The sequence below is a fragment of the Euprymna scolopes genome, chromosome 10, assembly GCF_053919585.1.
Source record: "Euprymna scolopes isolate OS-2025 chromosome 10, ASM5391958v1, whole genome shotgun sequence".
Classification (NCBI taxonomy): Eukaryota; Metazoa; Mollusca; class Cephalopoda; order Sepiida; family Sepiolidae; genus Euprymna; species Euprymna scolopes.
The window spans coordinates 100560068-100575251 of record NC_136491.1 but is presented as its reverse complement, the minus strand read 5'-3'; the positions used below and the strand labels follow the sequence as shown (position 1 = coordinate 100575251).

Genomic DNA, 15184 nt, shown 5'->3' with positions numbered 1-15184 from the left:
AGTATCAATAAACATTGGTGTTGCACATTGTTGTTACTTAAAATTGACTAATTACGGTCACTGCTGGTATTGCTTTCACACTTGCCTCACAGTTGTTCTGCCGGCTTCGCTTTCCACCATTTTTCCTGCTAAACTTCTTTTTCATCTACTAATGGCAACAATTATATCCATTAGTAGTGTATGTACTGAATGTATATATGTCTACTGATCTGGATATGTCTACAGCCTGTATACATCTGCTACAGGTATATACTTATCCTCTTTTTCCTTCACATATCATGAACACCTGCCGATTCATACCTGTCTACTCTACTGCTATTTCACTTTGTGTGTGTGTATGTATATATATATATATATATATATATATATATATATATATATATCACCTTTTTGCTTTGAACTAATTGACAATTTTCTTCTCTCTCTGTATGGTTCTTAAATGTAAGTCCGTACTATATTATGTGACTGTTTTTATCTTCAATTTATTTTTATTCCTACTTGCGTCATGTTCAGAGCGTTCAGTGGTTGGAGACGTCATTTGTTCTGGACTGTGCCAGTCACTTGCAATCTTTTCTGAATTTTTTTTTCCCTGCTGTTATTGCTATTACAGGTGGATGGATCCTTATCTTGCGAATCTAACTATGAAGTGGTCAGTGTGGAAAGCCAAACAGAGATTGATCGGAAGAAAGCTGGCCTTGGGCTAGGCCTATATTCTAACAAACAGCTCCAAGAAGATATACAGACCCCTCAGGAGCCTGAAGAAGAATCTGGTAGGTACTCTTAAATTTATGTTTATAAAAATGCAAATCATTTGGATTATTCCAACTAATATTCTCTTTTTTTTTTTTTTTTTGTACCATGTCTATTTTTGTAGGTTTGTGATTATAACTATGAAGATGAGATTAATAGAATGGCTAATACAAATTATCAATCCTCAGCATAAAGAAAATGCTTTTTTTCTTTCATATATATCATCTTAGTATGGGTCATAATGTTTGTTTGATCTAATGGATAAAAAAAATGATTTTTTTTTTATGCATTCGTAACGAGTTTTGTATCGTTTATTCAAAGTGGTTAACATAATTATAAGGGATTTATATCTCTAGTTCTGTACTATTAAGCTATTAATACAATTTTGTGTGTGTGTTTTTTGTTTTTTTTTAAATTTATATTTGAAATATACATTATTTCATGTATATGCATATTATAAAGTAATATATGGTGTGTGTGTGTATATATATATATATATATATATTATTCAGTATTTACTTTAATGGTGCTTAATATGTGACTAGAGCTTAATAGTTGTATAAAGTATATTTATGGCAAGTAAGCTGCACAAAAAACATTCATATTTTATTCCAGAGGGAAATCATTCTGTGTAGCTTACTTGCCATAAATATATTTTTATATTCCAACTAAGTTCTACTACATGATTTAGTATGTTTTTTTTTTTTGTTTTTTTTTTACTGTTATTTGATCCCAAACAAGGCACAGTGCCACTTTGACATAAGTAGCTATTAATTGGGACTAAGTTTACAAAGATACTATGTAGGGAGTTGAGCAGCAAGATATCTGTTCACATTACACTTGAACTTCTGCATATTAGTACAGTAGGGAAAGCAGGGACCTAGGAGAGGAAAGTCTAGCAGTTTGAGGGAAGAAACTATTAGAGTAGAAGGCTTTTCGGCATGTAGGAATCTTTACAGTGTAGGGTTGGGATTTTGCTGCTTGTTGGGTTAATCAGGGGTATTTACATCGAGGGGGGGGGGGCGAGTAAAAGTCCATCGGAGCACATTTCATTAAAATACTTGTAAAACAGGCACAGAGATGCAACATTTTGGCAATGGGACAGAGGTTGAAGTTTTGTTGCTTGTGCAGAACCTATTACAGGGTGACCCCCCCCCCAAAAAAAATGGGCCCCAACTCTAATTAGGCCCCGTTTCTTAGTGTTTTGTCCGAATGAAATGAAACTTTGGTCATAACTAGTTTGTTATATTCAAAACATCACGTCAAAGCACTAGGGTCTTTGGCCTTTTTTTCTCCGTTCTACAGCATACGTTCTAGATGGCCTCCATTTAGCTCTGTGCATTTCTTGAGGGGCAGCACGAAGTTGTTCATGACGTTCTTACAGACCAAATTGGTAATGACTCATCTTCTCCCTGATGGCTTCCTTGAGTTCCGTGATGGTTCTGGGTTTCCCTGCATAGACTCTGTCCTTAAGATAGCCCCAAAGAAAAAAATCTGGGGGGCTTAGGTCTGGGCTATGAGGTACCCACTCAAAATCAGTCTTGAGACTGATCACTCGGCCTCCAAAGTTCTCTTTCAGCCAATCTCTGGACAGGTTTGAGGTGTGAGAACTTGCTACGTCCTGCTGGAACCAGAACTTGCTCATGAGCGACAGGTAGATGGTCTGGAGCTCATTCTTGTAGGTTTTGAGGACCTTCACATACCGCTTCTTGGTGGCTGTCACTGCTGCGTCAGATACTTCGATGAAGATTGGTCCGATGATGCCTCTGGCCGAGATTTCAGCCTACATCGTGCACTTAGAAGAGTGTAGGGGCTTGGTGGCTACTTCATTGGGTTTGGAGGACCCCCAGAAGACATTTGTCTTGGAGTTCGCCTTTCCATCAAGATGGAAGTGGGCTTCATCTGAGGTCCAAAGGAGGTTAAAGAAACTTGGTGTCTCCTCGATCTTCTCGAGCATCTTGACTGCCATAGCCCTGTCTTCTTCTTGTCTGAGGCTGTAAGGGTCTGCAGCGTCTGTATTCTGTATGGGTAAGCCCTGAGATCGTTCACCAGCACTCTCTTGCAAGTCTCACGGGACATACCGAGAGACTGACTTCGCTTACGCACAGAGCGTTTCGGACTCTGTTGGAGAGACTCTTTCACTCTTTGGACGCTTCTTGGGATGTCCCGAGTAGCTTGGGCAGTTCTCTCTGGCAGTGTTGAGGTTCTCCACGGTCCCATACTTCTCGAAGTGGTCCACCCAGTTTTGAATTCTGCTTTTGGATGGAGCCTTTTCACATTCGAACTGACGCATGAAACTGTCCTGGGTTTTCTTAAACGATCCTGTCTTGTAGTAAAATTTAACACAGTGTATTCTTTGTCCCAGCTCCCACTGGGGTCTTGGTGTACTCACGGTCGTTTATCCTGCCATGTCCTGTAAAATAAGGGCAATCGGTGAATAAATAATGGAGATATCACATAAAGTGTACACAAGGCCCGTTTTTTTTTGGGGGGGGGGTTCACCCTGTAGGTTGGAGACTCTTTTTTTAACCTGATCTAGGAGTGAAAGACTAGTGGCAAATGCACCATCCCAGATGTGGCAACAAAATTCTATGCATGGGCGAATAGTGGCCTTGTAGAGGTACAAGATACTCTCAGGTAGTATCTGTTCTGATACTACACTTCACCTTTTCTATCCTGGGTCAGTAGAAGAGAAATCCTTCATGACCAAGACAATTTTTATCTCTGTTCCTACTCAGAGTGCCCCTGTTTGAGGAGCTGGATTTTACCCACATTAAAAACTGACCTTGTGTCTAACTCTGCCTTTGTAGAGAGGCAAATAAATAGGAACAATTCATTTTTAAACAGTAATAACATACAAAACAAAAGCAAAATCATGAAATATACTTAAAAACATTACTTGCTTCTAGATAAACAAAAAAAGAAAATCAGTCTTCATTAAACACTTTCCTTACAACAAAAAAATCACATAAAACTGTTTGTTTTCTGTTATATATATATATATATATATATATATATACTTGCGTTAACTAAAATTTATACATACTATCAACATATTTATATATCCATCAGCTCATACATATATAAACCTATATACACTTGTCTTATTTATCCCACTTCAGTGTTTACATATGTATTGAACTTCTCTGGGTGCCTATTCATTATCAATACCTTCCTCTCTCAAGCAGGTTTATCGTTGAAGCTGTATACCAAAACGTTAGCATGTAAAACTGTTATTAAATCTATTATGATGATGATGGGGGGGGTATTTTCTGATCTAGTTCTTTTATATTTTATGTGATGTTTTTATCAAAACTTTGTTCTATGATGCTTATAATTTCTATTTCAGATGGCGATGAGCCTCTACTCAGTGGTTCTGGCTCCGTGAGTAAAGATGTGAAGGATGAGAATACATTGGAGGCGTGGCATGATGTGCTTATCAAATGGCATCAGAATTTATCCATGCGTCCTAAACAGGTGTCTACTTTAGCCCGAAAAGGTATCCCTGAAGCCTTACGTGGGGAAGTGTGGCAGCTGCTGGCTGGCTGTGATAACAACACGGAACTGCTTGAAGCTTACAGGATTCTCATCACAAAGGTAAATGGGTTATCCAATAAATGATTTGCACATAACTTTCAACGTTATATTTCATGTCTCTATTAATACTGTCTTCTAGAAATATCAATATATTCGTTTAACATCTCGTTTTACATTCTTGTATGTGTTGCATGGCTTTAAGAAATTAACTTCCTAACCTATTTCTGGCAAGGTATTAATTTCTCTCTTTCTCTCCAGTCAATATTTTTTTCCTATGTTTTCCTTGGCTTCTCTACCATAGCTGTTCTATATCTACTGACCCAAGAACTTTAACTCATTCTGTCAATGTGTCCATACTATTGAAGTATCCTGTTCTGCACACATCTCTTTACTGTCCAGATTTAATCTTCTTCTGAGATCGTCAGTACTAAGCCTGTCTTTAATACTCACATTACACATCCATTGTGTTGTTCTCGCCATGCAACTCATGTCTTCAACCCTCACTGGCCAGGATTCACTTCCATGCATTATTACATTATGTACATCTGATAGATTCTAACCTCGATTGACAGTAGGAATGGTCTAAGTACTGTGAACTTACTCCATCCACTATTGCAATCGCACTAACACCTGCTCCATCTTGTGCTCCAATGATATCACTAAGGTAACACAACTTCTTGACAACTCAGTAGCATTGCTGTCCAAATATAGTTTGTCCACATCTAAGTTCTCATCAATCCTCATTGTCTTACATTTCCTGCAAAACTACTTATCCTCTTTCAAACTATCATTAATTCCAATGCGTTTCATGTGTACTCAAGACTTATAAGAACCTCAAAAGATTGAATTATATCCAACTCCTTTTCTACAAATTGAGCAAAGAAACTTTCATTCATTTTTTTTTTCCAACAATCATAGCCATCTCTTATAGACAATTCATACGAAACTCCTTTAACAATGCTTCAAAGATACAAATGAAAAGCAAGGGATTCAGTACAAAGCTCTGATTTATTCTAACATTAAAGCTGTCACTGAATTTGCTGTTTAACTCTTACATAACTTTGAGCACTTCTATACATTACTTGAACACCCTTCACCAACCACTCATTTGCCCTTAGTTTATGTAAAATCCACCTTTCTTGGCATTCTTCTGTCAAAAACTTTTTCCAAATCTGCAAAAGCAAAATACAGGTTCTTACCAAAATACTTCTCTTGCATTTGTCCTGGGATAAATATAGCATCAGTGGTACTTTGCCCAAGTACAAAACCAAACTGCATTTCATCTGGGCTTATCTGATTTCTTATTTGCTGCTAAATTATTTTCTTAATTTCTTTCAGGACCTGATCTATTAACTTTAAACTATTATAATTATCTCAATTGGACATGTTGCCTCTTTACTCTTATAACAATTTACGATTGTACTAAATCTTTTTTAATATGATTTCTCATTATGTGATCAGCTTGATACCATTTTCATCTACAGTCTTTAACATTACTGCAACAATGCTTGAAGATCTTGCAGGTTTACCCTTCATCTTACAGCTTCCCATACCATTTCTTAATTCTGAAAGCTGGACCAGATCCTGTTTTTGCAACTTTTAAATTTTCATTGTTCCATATAAACTCAGTATTCAACAATTACTCTTAGTGCCATTTTCCTTCTTGTCCCGCTTGTCCTTTTCATTTGTTGCTAATACTCCATTATTTTGAATATTTTAATATCAATGTTTGTCTTTGCCATCTGTCTAGCTTTTCTGAGTACTTTTTTTTTTTTTTAATCCTTTTGTAACATATCTAGAAACCTGATTTTCTCAGCCTCCTTCTGGGCTTTTTATATTGCTCTTTGTGTTTCCCTTTTTTCATCCAGATACAAGTCTTTATTCACTAAACTTTTTATTCACTGACTTTTTTTTTTCCTCTTTTCTTTGATACACTTAATTTTCTTATTCCACTACCATGTCACTATGCCTTGTGGCCTTTGCAATCATCCACAAGTTTGATCCAATAGTGTATTCTTCAGCATCTTCTATTGTTCATCTACACTTAATGTTGTGGATCTGGTAGCCAAAGATTTCACTACTTGGTTTCCAAACTCTCGTTTTTACATGTTCTTTATCCAACCGCCATAACTTACACCTAAAGATGAACTTTCTCTTTAACTTACAAGATTTGTTCGTCATGAAATTGGAGATAAAGGTGAGTCTGTTTACTAACAATAAAATATAAGAAAAATAAATGTTACAATATCTTATTTTCTAGGAGTCTCCAAATGAACAAGTTATTTTGCGAGATATTAACAGAACCTTCCCAGCTCACGATTTCTTTAAAGAGTCAGGAGGAGTTGGTCAAGATTCACTGCATAAAATCAGCAAGGTAATTTAATTGCTGCCTTCGTTTTTACTTATTTTGTTCTTCTGTGTAACTTAATTGCCATATATTTTTATATCTTACTAATATATATATATATATAAGAGCAAATAGTTAATATAAAAAACACTTTGAAAAAAAGTTAAAAACATATTTCATTTGAAAAGGAAACACTAAATAAGTAGGTAGTCCTTAATTCGCGGAGTTTCGAAGAAATACTTTCCTTCTCATCAGAGGGTAGGAATTAGCAAAATGCGGGATCGGATTTTGCTTGCAAAAGTATTTGATGAAACTGCAAGTAAGTCAAAGATCTTACTTGATAACAAAAAGTGAAGCAGAGGGAATAGGGTGAAGAAAAAGGTGATTTCACATGAATGGATAGTCTGCTGAAAGGTAAAGTATCCAATCACGGTAAAATCCAAAAATGTAAAGCCAAGAAAGTTAGTTAAATTTCCATTCGCACAAGTAAAATCCAGTTGAGTTTAACGCATATCTTATTTTTCTTTTAATAATATTATTGGAATTCTTTCCTCTTTTCCTTGTACCTATTTGTGAATTATTTCAGATTTCGGCCTTTTGGATTATTTTGGACCATCTTCCAATTACGCGATTTCCTTGGATTTTAGATTTCTTGGCTTTACATTTTTGGATTTTACCGTCATTGGATACTTTACCTTTCACCAGACCTCCATTCATGTGAAATCACCGTTTTCTTCACCCTATTCCCTCTGCTTCACTTTTTGTTATCAAGTAAGATCTTTGACTTACTTGCAGTTTCATCAAATACTTTAGCAAGCAAAATCTGATCCCGCATTTTGCTAATTCCTTTACTCTGATGAGAAGGAAAGTATTTCTTTGAAATTTCGCAGATTAAGGACTACCTACTTATTTAGTGTTTCCTTTTCAAATTAAATATGTTTTTAACTCTTTTTCAAAGTGTTTTTTAACATGTTTTATTAACTATTCGCTCTTATTATAAGCTCTATCTCCTATTTGGTTTTATCAAGCTTTTACATCTGGTTGAGATTACTTTATAAATATTAATTCTTTAATATTTGTAATATACTTTAGTTTTACCATCTTGGATCATTTTGGTAAATTTAATTGTAATTTTTGTTTATATATATATAAGTTTAGTAGTTAAAGTTAAATTCTGAAAATCAAAATATAGACCCATATATTCGAGTTAAGAATTTATTGTTTGACAAAAGGAATATATAAAAGGGGGTTATGTTAATTTCCTTAATCCATGGATTTTCAATAATGGCTCATATCATCAGAGGAAATGAAAAGCAGTTAGCAAAATGTGTAGCTGTGAATAGACACATTTATTATTGTACGTGTTTATTCACAGCTGAACATTTTGCTAACCGCATTTCATTTCCTCTGATGATATGAGCCATTATTGAAAATCCATGGATTATGAAATTAACATAACCCCCTTCTATATATTCCTTTTGTCAAACAATAAATTCTTGACTCGAATACATGTGTCTATATTTTGATTTTCAGAATTTAACTTTAACCACTAAACTTATATATTGCTCTATTCTTAAATATTGAGCTTCTCCTTTTTGGCTAGGATCAACCTGAAAGTATTACCTCAAGTAATATCTATCAGGATATTTCACCTGATTTTTAATCTGTGTCTTATCTCGCTATATATATATATATATATATATATATATATATAATTCTTTTGATGTACATATTAGATAATTTTTAATATTTTTTTCTAGAACAATTTTTTGTAATAAATATTTTTAATCTTTTAAAAATTATACAAATAAAAATCTTAAAATTGTGAGTATGATATAGATCAATTTTTATATATAATTCTCAAACTTCCTTTGTAAATGTTTTTCTAGGCCTATTCGGTGTATGATGAGGAGGTTGGATACTGCCAAGGATTGTCTTTTCTTGCTGCTGCATTATTATTACACGTAAGTTTCATAATTTATAATAAAAACATTTTAAAATGATTGAAAAGTCATAAGCAGTTTGAATACTTGAAATATTTCTTAAATTTAGTCTATTAAATTTGAGGTATTTGTTTTTATGTCAAGTATGTCTTTTTTTTTTTTCTCACTTTTCCTACATTTAGATGCCAGAGGAGCAGGCCTTTTGTGTACTTGTGAAAATTATGTTTGAATATGGCCTGCGAGATTTATTCAAACAAGGCTTTGAAGAATTGCATCTCAAGTTCTATCAAATCCAGAGATTTATGCAGGTAAATCAGAACCTTTCATCTCATTTTTCTAATATTTTATAAATTAATAGCTTAAAATATTTATTCATTGTTATATCAGTAGTAATGGTTGAATGTATTAAATGCATGTATAGTGTGTGTGTGATAAATTTGATACTACTTGAAAAAAAGAAAAAAAAAACTCTTTTTCCAAGTCCAGAGTGCAACCTAATTTAAAAAACAAAAACACAGAAAAAATCATTGTACATAATCGTCACAAAACAAAAATGTTATACTCCAAAAATCACGTAAATTGATCAAGTAGTCTTTTAAAAGAAAAAATATAGAAAATCATTTTTTTCGTGATACAAGGCTGATTTTGATCTGTTTCTCAAGAGGTTAAGGGGGAGGTAACCATTTTATTAAATATGGCGAATCAAGGCAACTTTCTTACTTCCTCATAAAATTTGATTTTCTTAGTTAAAAAAAAAAAAAAAACTTGATCAATTTATATGAATTTTGAAATAAGGTGTTTTTGTTCCATGACTGGTACATACACCATGGACATTTTTCTGTATTTTTTTTTTTTTTTTTTTTTTTTTTTTTTTAAGTTGAATTCTGAACTTACACCAAAACATATCTTCGACAATAATTGATATATTCCAAAAATTAAGTGCATCTCTTGGCAGACCATTTTCCGAATACAGCTCATTTGAAGAACCATCCTAAGCATCCACCACAGTCTCTAGACAGGGCCGGAACATGAGGCATGCAACATTCATGATGTCCTTCAAGAGATGCCTGAACACCAATTTGATCCAGGAAATCAGCAGCTGCTTGCTATTTTAGGTGGTTTAGCTTGTGTTTTTTTTCAACTGCCTTGTACACATAATAGTGCATGAGGTTGCCATCAAGCAGGTTAGAGAACCAGGTGTTAGGATTAGTGAACTCTTGGAAATTCTCAAACAAGCATGTCTGTATTTTCTTGAATATATGACAGTGTGGAGTATTGTTGCCAAACGCATGGCCTTCCTGTAGCCACCATTTGCATCCAGAGTTTGGCAAGAGTGGATGCAACTCAATATATCATCTGAATTGAGTCTGAGTCCCTTTTCAAATATGTAAGGTTGATGTGGCCTTTATTGGAAATACACTAAAAAGCTATCAGTCTTTAGAAATTTGATTTTCATGATGCACAGTGTTTCATACTAAATGTAGACCAGCCACCTGTTGTTCAGCACAATATGAAATTGGTCCTCAGAAGAACCAGAGAGAATCTCTAGTTCAATTGGATGTTTGCTCCTTGTTTTGTAGTTTCGTGTCTCTTGTAATGCAGTTTTTTGTGCCTGGGTGGTAAATATTTGACCTCGCAACTGTTGGATGGACAATAGCTTGATATCCATCTCACCAAGGTCTGCATTGCCTTACCAGGATCTTGCTTCACCTTTTCTTTGCAGCTTCTTGACGAATTTCATTGAGCAGACACAGAATGCTTACTCTGATTCTTCCTGATAGGCATTACTATCACATGTCCATTTACAATTCCCCAGCTCATATCTCGCAGTATTCAAAGAGCATTAAGTTGCAGCTAAAATTTTTATATTTTTAATCCAATGCAATCCATCAAAATGTTTTCCAATATTTCAGTGCTTTCTAGTCATCTATCATATCTAGCTCTCAAACCAATCAATAGTACTCGGAAACAACTATGGTTGTACTATAGCACTATTAAATAATTCAAATGGTTTTAATTAAAAATGTGAGGTGCCTTCAATAAGTTTCCAGACTTTTTTGTACAGGTATTTTAAATTGTCATAGACCTTTGAAAATTCAGTATGTTATTGCTATACATCTTATGAGATAATTGACTAATTATGATTTCAGGTTTACATGAACAGCTACAGCAGAAATTTGAATATTTGAATGCACCCGATTAAAGCCTGAATGTCACAGCTGGTGAATTTCAAAAATCCAATCTGGACATGAGAAGAATGATGTGTAATAAATTTCTATTTTAAACTTGGAAAAAATGCCACAGAAATGTATGAAATGCTCCAGACTGCTTTTGAATTATCTTGCATGAATTGAGCATCAGTTTTTGAGTAACATAAGAGATTCAAGGAAGGCAGGGAGTCTGTGAGGGATGATGAGGTGTAGAAAGAGTAAGGGAGTTGTTGATTGTAGGTGTAGACAAAGTAAGAAAGAGTTGATTGGCCAAATAAAGAATTTCATGGATAAGGACTGTTGTGTGTCTATAGAGATAAGTGCACAGTTTGATGTTAGTGTGGAAACTGTACATACAATTATTTGTGAGGAACTGAAGATGCAGAAGATTTGCATGAAATTATTCCCAAAAGTGTTCAGAGAAGATTAAGAAGTAAGATGATGGTGTTATGATAGCAGAGAGATGGTTGACCTGATCAATTTAGATCCTGTAGTTCTTGATGCTCTGGTGACTTGTGATGAAAGTTGAATCTACTACTATGACTCAGAGACCAAGAGACAGTTCCCAGTGAAAGTATGCTGGCTATCCCAGACCCAAGAAAGCCAGACAGAGCAAATCTACCCAGAAACTTATCTTTTTTTTAAACAAGCATTCTTCAAATTAAGTCAGTGGCATTTTCACCAGGACAATGCTCCAGTTTACAACTCCATTCTTGTCGCAGACTATTTGACCAAGATGGGCATCAAGACAGTTCCTCATCCTCCCTATAGTTCAGACTTTGCTCTTATTCCCTAAGCTCAAGGAAAACCTTAGAGACTGTCGTTATGAGAAAATTGAGACAAAAGAGGCTGTGATGAGGGTCATTGACATGCTCACACAAGAGGACTTCCATGGGACCTTCCAGAAATTGTTGGAAAGATACAACAAGTGCATTGCAGCCAGAGATTACTTCGAAGGGGACTAGAGTTTTATGCGTGTATTATCAATAAAAGTGCCCATACAGAAAAAAGTCTGTAAACTTATTGAAGGCACCTCGTATATCAAAAAAATTATCCAATTCATACTGTATACAGAAAATAGATCTGTCTACTTTTTGCTAAAAGTATATTAAAATAAATAAATGAATGTTTACTTAACATTGTTAAAAAATGAGTTTTTTACATGTAATAAAATAATAATGGAAAAGAAAATGTGCATTTATCTGAAAATAATTAAAATTCGTAATAAACATGGATCTAGTTGATATTGCCCCCAAAATTATTTTTTTTTGCCTTCCGTATAGGCTACACCATTTAGTGCAAGTCACTTCCAAATCAGGAAGTCTTTTGTCTGAGTAAACATTAATGTGTACACAGAAATGCTATTTCAAACTTGAGCATAACAAACCATTAAACAAGGTCTCTTATAGAGATTAGTAATAATTTTTTTACAACAAGCTTTTTAAAAGTAAATACTAAGTTATTGTACCTATCATTTAGGATATTTGCATTATAATTGACTGCAAAAGATATTGTACTAACTCACCATTTTTTTTTTAATTATTTTGTAGGATTTGCTTCCAGATTTGTACACACACTTCATGGAGATGGGTTTGGAAGCCCATATGTTTGCCTCCCAATGGTTCCTCACTTTGTTTACTGCTAAATTTCCACTTCATATGGTATTCCATGTTCTTGATCTTTATCTTAGTGAGGTAAGTGTCCCATGAATCTACTTTGATTATCAAAAAACAACAACAAAAAAAACGCTTCAATCATATTTTTTACAGTCATACATGTTTTACATTTTTCATTAAGCAAAATAGAAATTTGTTTTAAAATGCTTGTTACCTTCCAAAACTTTAATTTTTGTTTCATGTTTTCAAAAATATTAAATGTCAAATATAGATGTCTTTGAGATTGAAGAAAATATGAATTTAATTTGTAGAGTTCTAATCTTGAATCTCTGACTCATTTGAGAGTTCTTGATAAGGTGCAGAAATATATCTGTAATTTCGTTGGCTTTCTGTCTTTCACAGATAAGATGTTGCTAATCTCAGTCTTTGATATAAATACTATTATGACATGTGTTATTCAAAATTGTTGACCTATTTCCTGCTTCTTTTGTTCCAGTTTGTTTGACTTGTTGATCTAGTTGTCTCTGTCAATTTCTTGTTTTGCTACCTCGTAAATGTGTCTAATCACTTTCGATATGTCTAAAGTCAAGTTTCTCTTTTGACTACGAATGCTCAGATCCTCACTTTGCCCCAATTGAAATGAACGACTCTCTCCTTGAAGCTTCCTGCTTTGACAAACTTCTAGAACTGATCTCCAGACTTGAAATACAGTGGTCATTATAAAAATAAGCCCCTATATTTTGATTCTAAAACATTGAAAAGCTATGAAGACTGGGGTGGTACCATTAAAACGAGCAACCTTTTTTATTCCAGAACTTATTTTCCTACATAGTCGCCACCATTCTCAATGCCAGCAATTAATGATGCCTCAGTTGAAAAAGTCTAGAGTATGCTTAGTCACTTGCATGTCTGTTTCCACTATAATCGATAAACCCGTCCCCTAACTGTATTGATATCAACTGCATTAGCTTCATAAACATTCAGCAGCACCTGTTGAACGTTGATCAGTTAAATTTTTTTGCTGCATGGAAGAATTCAATGAAGCATCTCTGCTTCTGACACTTGTCTATGACAAGGATTGCTTTCTTAGTGTCACACAGTCAATATCTGCAACAGGGATAAAACTTTCAAACCACGAATGCATAAGTTCAGTCATCATAACCATGCAATTTGATCCATTTGAGCAGAATAAAAAAAAAATAGGAGGCATTACTTTTAGAACGTCTCCTAGAATACTTACATTTAAGCCATTGTTAAGGTAGCTGGAAAAATGGTTGGATAATCTTACGACTCCAAATCTGATAATCGTCTACCTGTCTGTATAAGAATTAAATATGTGCTAAGATGGAGTACTATTGTTGCATCTAAAGACATGCTTTCACAGTACAAAGGCGACTTCAAAATCTAGTGAGAGATGTCCAGTTCTAGGCTGAGGCAATTAAAACTTTTGTCCCAATTCACGGCGCCCTTTTTGAAGAATTGGATTTTTCCCCATTAAAAATTGACCTTGTGTCTAATTCTGCACTTTTGGGAGGCAAGTAAATAGGAATATATATCAGAATATTAAATGAAGCAAAACAAAAAAATATTTCTAGATCATTTGGATCTGCACTAGAATTTAATAGTTTATTCTGAACCAAGTCTTACATTTTGAACAGAGTTTATGAAAATCTGTTTAGTAGTAGATTTATTCACAATTTGGTGATTGTAAAAATAAATTTAATTTAATCTCGAAAAATGAGTAAAATAGAAGGTGCTTGTTAAGATATAGTCAACAAATCGATTTTAAATATATCGTTTTAAGTATAAACAATATTATGTACTTAATTGTCACGTTAAAAATAGTAATATATCCAAAAATTATGAAAATTCATCTGGAACAACTGCTATTGTGTTTTTAGTAAAAAAAAAAAAAAAAAAAAAAAAAAGAAAAAAAAGAAAGTCTATTGCTATAGACAAATACTGCAGTCATGACACAAGTAATCTAAAATATTTGTTTCAGCGTTATGTCCCTTGCATTTAGCCTCTGACAGCCTACTTTGTAATGTCTAATAAAAATGCGATTTTACACAATTTTCAGTAAAAATTACTTTTAATTAGAAATAAATTCCTTCTTGATGAATTGTAATTTTTGGATATAGTACTATTTTTGGCATAATTAAATACGTAATGTTTTCTCTAAAACGGTATATTTAAAAAAATTGATCTGTCAACTGTATCTTACAAGCACTAAATAGAATATATAGACTACCATTATTTTTTTTGTATTTAGTAGTTAATTTGCTATGAATTCATCTTTTGTAAATTTTCTGATTGTTTTATTATGTTACCTATGAAAAAAGAATCTTAATTTCTCTATTATCTAAGGGAGGTAACCTCAGGATTATGTTTATGCTCTTAGCGGCCATATTTTTATGAGTGATGTATATTATGTTAATAAGGTGACATGTTTATGCAAGTAAGAAAAAGCATAGCGAACATTTGTGAAATGCAAGTTATTGATGAATAATGACAGATTAAAAGTTAAAATATCCCCACCTTTTTTTTTTTGGTTTTGTTTATATTTATAGTCAAATGGAATTTTCTAAATATATTATTTCATTTGGCCATAAATTTTAATTTTTATTTGGTTTTGAAAAAAAAAAAAAAAAAAGACTATAGTCAGCTAGTGTCTTCCCTAATTTTCTATGTGACACTACTGGAACCAATGAAGATGCAAAACAGTACCTTTGCTTTTTTTGTCATTGAGTATTTGTATTTTGAAACGATTTATTAAAATAA

At 33.6% G+C, this 15184-nt stretch overlaps 1 protein-coding gene across 9 annotated transcripts in view; it reads left to right on the top strand.

The window, feature by feature from the left end:
* LOC145286169 (rab GTPase-activating protein 1-like) overlaps window positions 1-15184 on the top strand; it is a 261723-nt gene that overhangs the window by 215827 nt on the left and 30712 nt on the right. For all 9 annotated transcript variants that reach the window (XM_080134953.1, XM_080134951.1, XM_080134949.1 and 6 more), the window contains 6 exons: window positions 611-770; window positions 4100-4347; window positions 6548-6661; window positions 8524-8598; window positions 8760-8885; window positions 12338-12481. In XM_080134953.1, the coding sequence (XP_079991079.1) occupies window positions 611-770; window positions 4100-4347; window positions 6548-6661; window positions 8524-8598; window positions 8760-8885; window positions 12338-12481 (867 nt within the window). The remainder of the gene's footprint in view (window positions 1-610; window positions 771-4099; window positions 4348-6547; window positions 6662-8523; window positions 8599-8759; window positions 8886-12337; window positions 12482-15184) is intronic.